The sequence below is a fragment of the Silene latifolia genome, chromosome 8 (genome assembly GCF_048544455.1).
Source record: "Silene latifolia isolate original U9 population chromosome 8, ASM4854445v1, whole genome shotgun sequence".
Lineage (NCBI taxonomy): Eukaryota > Viridiplantae > Streptophyta > Magnoliopsida > Caryophyllales > Caryophyllaceae > Silene > Silene latifolia.
The window spans coordinates 100,863,369-100,872,417 of NC_133533.1; the positions used below are offsets into that span (position 1 = coordinate 100,863,369).

The following is a 9,049-nucleotide window of genomic DNA, read 5'->3' on the forward strand; positions in this document are numbered from 1 at the left end:
GATTATTCTTTATTCACTTTCAATAAAGAAGAGTTTTTTCTTTTTGTATTGGTTTATGTAGACGACATGATTTTGGCCGGAAATAAGGAGGCCGAATGTGTGTAGTTTAAGAATTTTCTTAATCGAAAGTTTGGTATAAAGGACCTGGGCAAGTTAAAATATTTCTTAGGAATAGAAGTAGCTCATGGGAAGAGAGGATTATTTCTCAATCAGCGGAAATATGCGACGGACATTGTCACGGAAGTCGGCATGGCTGGAGCGAAGCCGGCAGCCTTTCCCATGGACCAACATCATAAGTTGGCCAAGGCAGGAGGAGCAAGTTTGGTTGATGCAGCCAAGTATAGAAGTTTAGTGGGTCGGTTAGTTTATTTGACTATTACGCGGCCTGAGTTAGCATATTCGGTACATGTTTTATCACAGTTCATGCATGATCCGAAGAAAGACCATTGGGATGCAGCCTTGCGAGTCGTGCGTTTTGTTAAAGGGACATTATCGAGAGGACTAGTGATAGCGCGGAGTAGCAGCCTTGAGTTGAAGGGTTATACTGATTCTGATTGGGGACGGTGTCCATTGACATGTCGTTTCGTAATAGGGTATTTCGTTACCTTTGGAGGTACTCCGGTCTCGTGGAAGACGAAAAAGCAAGTAACAGTGTCTAAGTCTTCAGCAGAAGCGGAATATAGAGCTATGGCGATGTTGACAAGCGAGTTGGTTTGGCTAAAGGCATTGTTAGCCTTGTTGGGCGTTAACTATGTGCGGCCGATTCGAGTTTTTAATTTGTGATAATCAGGCGGCCATGCATATTGCCAAGAATCCGGTTTTTCATGAGCGGACAAAGCATATTGAGATTGATTGTCATTTTGTCCGTCAATACTTGGTAAATGGAACCATTGCTACTTTGTATATGCGCACTCAAGATCAACTAGCTGATATATTTACGAAAGCATTGGGGCGAGATCATTTCCACCGATTATTGGGCAAGTTAGGAAGTTACGATCCTACACTTCCAACTTGAGGGGGAGTATGAAGTTATTATTAGAAAATATTGTGTTATGGTAAATATTATTATTAGGAATTATTGTATTTGATGTATCTTAGAATTAGAATTACCTTATTATTAGGAAAGAAGTTTTGCTATATATACTCATGTACAATGTGTAATTGTTTTATCATCAATCAATAGAATTAATATTCTACCAAATCTTTCAAAAAGGGACCACGCTTAATGTATTACATAAGAGTATAAGATCCATTTTAGTAATCGATCTTGATAACGAGCGCCCCCGGGGCGGTGGATACTATCCATAAACTAGCAATATTACACTTATCATTTACGGACAAACAATACACACCTTATTACCCGGTAGACTATATTTAAGCACTCCTATTATTAATTAATTAATCTAATTTTTTTCACATCCCTCTTAATCAACGAAACCCTTATCATCAAACTGCTCCAACCCCATCCACCACCACCCTCCATCCCGGGCATCAATAACCACCACTAAAATTTCGTCACCATGATCGGCGCCGCTTTTTCAGCGACAACCTCAACCCCTTCCTCTGAACTGATTTCCTCCCCGACCACCCTAAAGACCAGGCCATACAAAAATTGGGCCCTACACCTCAGTTCACTGTTCAACAACTACCAAATTACCACATAAACACCCATTAAATCAAATCGCCCTCTTCTTTGGCACTCGAAATTTCACCCGGAAAAGGGTTTAGAGTTCAATTTTTCGGCACGGTACCGAAAATTTGAACCCTAAACCCTTTTCCGGACCTCGATCCAATAGACACCCTAGGATGGGGAATGGTGAACCCTTTTCGGGAATAGCACTAAAAGAGGGTTATGGTGGCGTTTGGGAGGAGGTCGTCACGAAATGGGTCATAGTGAATCCGGAATATTTGTATTGGCAGAGTTGGTGGAGATATCCGGGCTCCAGCAAAGTTGTTGAAGTTGGCTGAGATTAAGGGACGAAAGAGAAATTATAAGGGAGGAAACTATTTGTTACAATATCTTTACTATTTTGTCTCAAACAAACAACATTATCTTTATTATTTTTATTTTCCTATTTTTCTTCTTAACCAACGCCCCTTTATCATTTGCCTTTAGTAATTTAGCTTTATGTATTTTTTTATGAGTTTTTGTAAGTTATATTTTAACTTTTTGACGTTAAAACTCAAAATTAACTGAATTTATATACTTAAGTGAACGAAATCAAAAATTTTATAGTTAACACTCATAATCTTTAAAACAAAACTCGAAAACTTTATAATAAAACTCAAAAATTACACAACCATACTACATCGGATGTATAATCTATTAACTGACTACACCCCCCCTCCCCTGCCTCTACCCCACCCCACCACCGCATACCCTGCGCAACGCCGACCAAACTCCCTCAAATCCACCTGCCAAGACGCGCGCATGTCCCCTTCCTCCCAGTCCCACGATCTCAGCGTGACCCCATCCTCCCAAATCGTCGACCTGAGACTCTCACACCCCCAGATCTACGCCACCCTGCATGCTACCCATCCTCGCTTCCTTGCCTTGTCTGACCACCCCGCACCGCCTCCCCTCCCTTCCACGCTATCTTTGCCACCATTCTGTCATTGCTAATCCTTACTTTAATAAACTCCAATCTTCTCTTTTTTTAGCTTGAAACAAACAAAATTAAAGTCTACACAATGAAGTTAATAACAATGACTTGATCAATATGAGAATTTAGGATCATGATTGAATAATTTAATGAAATTGATTAATAAGGAAGAGGAGCATATGAGATTTAGTTTGTTTGTTTTTACCCTAAGGGCAAGATAGGAAAAAGTTGTGACAAAGAGTTCGTGAAAATATAATAGAATTACTTTTTCATATACGGACTTTACCCTTTTACATACATTTTTTTTCATTAACTTTCCATATTATATGCTTTTCTATAAACCTAGTTTTATATGTTAGTACCTTTTTTCCTAAAATCAAATCTAATTCCTCAAAAACTTGAAAATGGATTGCAATTATCCAATTAATTTGCGTGTTGACTTAGCTTCTATCGGTTCCATCATTGAGCAATTTGTCGTGTTGTACATATTCATTATTCATTATTTGTCAATTTAAGAATGGTTGGGAAATCTGTTGTTTGCAAAATCACAAAATTGAAGCTGTGAGCTCATTGTCTTGAGAAGGATAAGGACTTCTACTTTTCAAAGCTAAGAGACATCGAGATGTTCTGTCGAAAAAACATAGACTATAATCTTGTAAAATATTAGACTTTAATTCATCGACTTCATTCTTATTATAGACCTTATTATCTTTTATTTACCCATGCAAACATTAATTACCTTTTGCTCTTTCGTTTAACGGGGGTGCAGTGTAATACTACGGATTTTTATAAGTTGAGTACTCGACCGAGTAGAGCCTACTCGGCCGAGTAATGTTAAAAGTGTATTCTGTTTGGCTACTGCCGAGGAATACTCGGCCGAGTATGATGAATACTCGACCGAGTAGAGGATACTCGGCCGAGTATGCTCTATACTCGACCGAGTATCCGGTCTGGCGAGTAATATTTCAGCGGTTTGATGCGGGAGTGTTTAGGGTTATTTAATTGTGAAAAACAGTTTCTAAACGTCATTTGCAATCCTAATCATTTTACGATACTCTAATCACTCCCTAATCTTCCACTGTGTGTGCAATCGTCGTAGTATTTGCGTTCAATCTTTCATTCTACCGTTGGTAAGTCCTTATTTCCCATGTCATTTATGTTATTTTTAGGGTTTACTACATATATGAATTTGGGGAAAGGGGATTGTGAAATATGTAATGGTATTATGTGGTTATTTATAGGCGAAGACTTCGTAGAGGAGCCTTTCTAAATTGCCTGATTCTTCGTATCGCTGTTGTTGCTAAGGTAGGGTTTCCCCTACTCAGTTACTGTTAATTGATTTAAGATGTGTTTGTTTTGTAATTGTTGTTATCTGCTGATCATCGGAGTATGGGTGTTGTGGTGACGGTGGTGATGTGGTTGTGTTGTGACGGTTGTGGTGTTGTGACAGCTGTGATGCTGTGGTGTGTGTGATTGTGGTGGAGTCACTTGCGGGAGTGGCTTCACACCCTATTTCGCCCTCCGTGGAACCCGTCACGGGAGGGGATGTGCACATTAAGGGACAGGGATTGTTAGTCGCTCGTTGATGAGCTGGACTTGGTGGGGATGGGCTGCGGTCCCCCACCGGCGGAGTGTATTACCTGTTGCGATGGGTAGTCCAGCAGGGCTACACACTTCGGTGTGTAGTCGGTTACTGTGGAGGATGATCAGCCGGTTACACTGTTTGTTTGTCTTATATTGATTGAATGTTACTGACCCCGTTGTTATTGTTTGTGGAATCTGCTGTGATCCATTCAGGGATGGTGAGCAGGCTTGACAGGTATTGCTTTTGGTGAGCTTGGGCGGTCATAGGGGAGTCGTCTTCACCAGTTATAGGATCACAGTCTTGAGTCTTAGATATGACTTTGTAGTTTGCCAGTTGTTGGATTTATTTCGTTGGTTTTGGATTTGGATTTTGTTGATGTAAACATTTACACTTTACAGTATTTCTAATAAATGTGTTAGGACAAACGCTTTTGATATGTACTAACCTCGGGCAACCGAGATGGTAACACTCTTTCATGACTGGGTGGTCCTGGTAAGACACCTTGGTATGAGGGGGTGTTACAAAGTGGTATCAGAGCCGAAGATTCCGGCGCCTAAACAAAAGAACCTAATGAACTTAGGGAGTCTAAATAAAATGAACCCGGGGAGAGTTGTTTGGAGCTACCGTAAAGACTCGGGAGACGTCCCGGAGTCGCAATTTGGCCCTCAATAACTCAAGCCGGTCACATGGGGAAGTGTGTTGAGAGTTGTGTCATATATGTGCATGTATGTGAAGGTCAATGGTTGGAACACGTGATGGTTAGAAATGTGTATGTGGAATTCGTAAAAGTATATGGACAATGGAAACATAGTGGAAGATATGAATATGTGAAATTGGTGAAACGGTTTTAGCATGTGAATGATTGGCATGATTATATGTTTTTATGTGGCATTCGAATTCCTGTCATTATATATTTGTTTGATGGGGTAGAAAGCATGATAGGAGACACTGGTACTGGTTTAACCCGTCTTTGGCATAACTCGGCCGAGCAGGGCTGGTACTCGACCGAGTAGGGGGTACTCGGCCGAGTAACCAAGCACTCGACAAAGTGTTAATTGTTGGCAAGTGGCAATCGCCACTAGAGTGATTACTCGACCGAGTGCAATTAGGCGTACTCGACCGAGTAGTGTCTACTCGACCGAGTGTTGTTTATGCTCGACCGAGTATACATTTTGTGAATTTGAGGTCGGCTACTGGAGTCGACTACTCGACCGAGTATCAGGGATACTCGACCGAGTAGTCCTTACTCGACCGAGTATTGTCTGGTACTTGGCCGAGTGCTTCTTTGGCGGAAGATCGTCATATTTTGAGCCGTAGGCTTTTGTGCTTACGTTTCCTTGTTTCTTATCAGCTCATAATGCCGCCCAAAAGAACTGCCGCACAAATTCAAGCTTCTGAGATGACCCTTGACGAGGTTTCTCGTATGATTGAGCAACAAGAGGCTCTCCTTGAGGCTCTTAAGAATGTGGGAAAGGGGACGGAGAAGCCGGTGGATGCTACTCAGCTTAGCATCATCATCGCTCGCTTCAACCCACCCACATATGAGGGTGTTGGAGAACCAAAGCTGCTCGAGAAATGGCACCGTGAGATGGAAAGTCTCATGGAAGTGGTCAAGTGTCCCGATGATATGATTGTTGAGCAGGTAGTATACTACCTGAGAGGCGAAGCCGCCGTGTGGTGGCAAAATGTCAAGGAGGATGTTAGAGCCTACTACCAGGCTGAGGGTCTGGGGGGCCATTCCTTGGTCAGGTTTGAAGAGCGCTATGAGAGAGCAGTTTGTGCCGGAACATATCCGACGCAAGATGGGGTCTGAGTTCGATTCCTTCACCATGACAGAGGAGATGACAGTCACCGAGTACTATCACCGGTTCTTAGAGCTATCTCATTATGTTGAGGATATGCAGTTGGGACAAAGGGTTTTGGCTCTTCGTTTTGAGAGGGGTCTGTCAGCCAAGATCGTGAGCCGTCTGCCAGCTGAAGTCGCCACTGACCTTAAGGAAGTATACCTGAGAGCGGGTCAATCTGAGAGGATAGTAGACCTCTCAAAAGAGATTAATGAAAGGGCTGCTGCCGAGAAAAGGAAGGCTGATAGTGGAAACAACAATCAGTCGGGCAACAAAAGGGGTAACTTCAACCACGCCAAGGCTTTCTCTGGTGGGGTTGGTTTCTATGGGGGATCTCGTGGTTGGGGGAAAGCTGGTGGTCGGAGTTTGAGTGACAGCACCAACCTTATATGCTTCAACTGTGGTGGTGTAGGCCACAAGAAGCGGGAGTGCACGAGTGTCAGGACCGGCGCAGGTTCGGGAGCTTATCAAGGCAATTTCTCTCAAGGGCCGACTCAGAGCTTTGCTAGCAACCGGTCGGGTAGATCATTGGGCAACAGAGGTGGACAGAGCAACCAGGGCAGTTATAACCGCAGTGGTGGTGGATCTTATCAGCGTTAGAACAACAGCGCCACCCAGGATTCGACAGCCAAGCCGAGCACCTCCAATGATTTGGTCTAGGGAGGAGGGCAGAAAAACAGTGGGAAGCTCTTCATGATGGATAAGCAGGAAGCGCAGAATGATGCACATGTAGTCACCGATACCTTTCTTGTTCATAATGTACTGTCTTTTGTTTTGTTTGATTCGGGGGCGACACATTTTTTTGTTTCTAGGAGTCATGCCTTGTCTATGGATTTGGGGAAGTTTGAGATTGTAAAGGATGACGTGTTCATACCTTCTGGGGAGTCTGTGTCATGTCTCAAGTTGTATAAGGGAGTGTCTCTGGTAGTTGGAGGGGTAGATTTACCGGTAGACCTGTTAGAGTTTCCTATGGATGGGTTTGAGGTGATTGTGGGGATAGATTGACTGGGTAAGTATGATGCCAAGATAGATTGTCGGCAAAAGAGAGTGTCCTTAAAGGGTCCTAAGGGTGTTAAGGTGTCCTATAGGGTGTTTGTGGTAAAACCTAAGTGTAACTTCATAGCTGTGATGACTTTAAAGTCATGCTTGAGGAAGAAGTGCCCCTTGATTCTCTGTTATGTGAGAGATCGCCGTATAGAGCCGCAGACAGCTGCTGAGATACCTGTGGTGGGAGAGTTTGAGGATGTCTTTCCTGAAGAGATACCGGGTTTGCCGCCAAAGAGGGATGTTGATTTCAATGTGGAGCTCAAACCAGGAACAAGTCCTATATCCAAAGCACCATACCGTATGACACCTAAAGATTTAGCTGAGTTGAAGAAGCAGATACATGAGTTGTTAGACAAGGGTTATATCCGGCCAAGTGTGTCACCGTGGGGAGCCCCAGTTCTGTTTGTGAAGAAGAAAGATGGGAATATGAGACTGTGCATCGATTACAGAGAGTTAAACCGTGTCACAGTGAAGAACAAGTATCCTTTGCCTAGGATTGATGACCTGTTCGATCAGCTAAGTGGAGCAGGTGTGTTTTCCAAGATCGATCTGAGGTCAGGCTATCACTAATTGAGGATAGCAGATGAGGATATTCCAAAGACAGCGTTCCGATCTCGATATGGTCATTATGAGTATGTGGTGATGCCTTTTGGGCTGACCAATGCACCAGCTGTTGGAATATGTGTCCTCCGACAATGATGCGATCACAACTGTTGATCATGATGATCACATGTTTAAATCTCATTATAAAGAATACAATTGGGAAGTAATATTTTACTGTCAACTGGTCCACACTTATCGATAATGATTGGCTGACTAGAGTTTGACATTACTGTCGTGCGACGGTGGTGACCAGTTGATCCCCTTAGGTCATACCTAAAGGGTAACACTCTTAATTGATCATTTAATTGATCGTATGACGATACGGGTCAATTAAAATATTTAAAATTGACGGACGATTTTGGAAGTAATATTTGCGTGTCTTATTGAAATTTGATTAAATAAGATACGGTCTAAGTAATCGAATTATTTCATTACTTAGATGAAATTATTGTTTAAGAAAACAATTGAAATTGAATGAATTATTATAAATACAAGTTATTGTGATTTATAAATTGGTAAAAATATTTTGGTACAAGCAATTATGAATTGCTAAGTCGATTTTTGTATATGACGTATTTTTATTAATACGTTGATTTTTAATATGTTAAAAATACATAACAAATTTATGTAACATATGACATGTGACATAAGACAAATTGACATTTTGACAAAGATAATATGGAGTCCATATTATCTATGTAAACCGAAATTATGGGGAGTATTAGGGAGTTTTGTGTTGATTATGTTAGTGGTAAACATAATCATTTCCCTAATAAACTAGCCATGCAACCTAGTGGTCATTGTGAAGACAAACTCATGCATGCATTGGCTCTCTCTTCTTCCCCTCTTCCACCCGGTTTTTTGAGAAGAAAAACACCTTGTTTTTCTTCTTATTTTAACCTAACATACACTAGAAAATAGTTAGTGTTGTATTCATTCTTTTTCATCTAAAAATTTGAGTTTTAGAAAGATAAAAATTCTTCCTTCTCTCTAACCGAAATAATAGAGAGTCCAATAATATTTTTGGGTCAATTTTAACACTAAATTAATATTATTCTAGTATACATAATATTAATTTGATTAAGAGTTTGCCTTGGGTATTTTACTTTGAAAGGGATTCTACACTTGGATCCTAGTTCATCCATTAAGGAAAGCACAAGAACAAGAGAGAAGGTGAGCTCTCTTGTGCCCATATAAACCGAACTACCAATGTAAGATGAAGATTTCTTCTTTAAATTGTTTATTGTTTGCATGCATGATGCATAAGATCACCATTTAATTTTATGACTAAATTAACACAAAACATATATGAATATGTTAGTAAAGAGATCTAGATTTCTAACAAGTGGTATCAAGAGCCTTGGTTG

The 9,049-nt window shown here is 41.2% G+C and overlaps 1 protein-coding gene across 1 annotated transcript; it reads left to right on the forward strand.

Annotated features, from left to right (window-relative positions):
• Positions 1-249: 249 nt before the first annotated feature.
• On the forward strand, positions 250-783 carry LOC141595589 (secreted RxLR effector protein 161-like). The gene has a single exon (XM_074415555.1). The coding sequence runs from the start codon at positions 250-252 to the stop codon at positions 781-783; it is 534 nt and encodes a 177-aa protein (XP_074271656.1).
• Positions 784-9,049: the final 8,266 nt, after the last annotated feature.

Excerpts from the sequence above, each read along its gene's own strand:
- LOC141595589 (XM_074415555.1), top strand. The coding sequence starts at position 250 with ATGGCTGGAGCGAAGCCGGCAGCCTTTCCCATGGACCAACATCATAAG.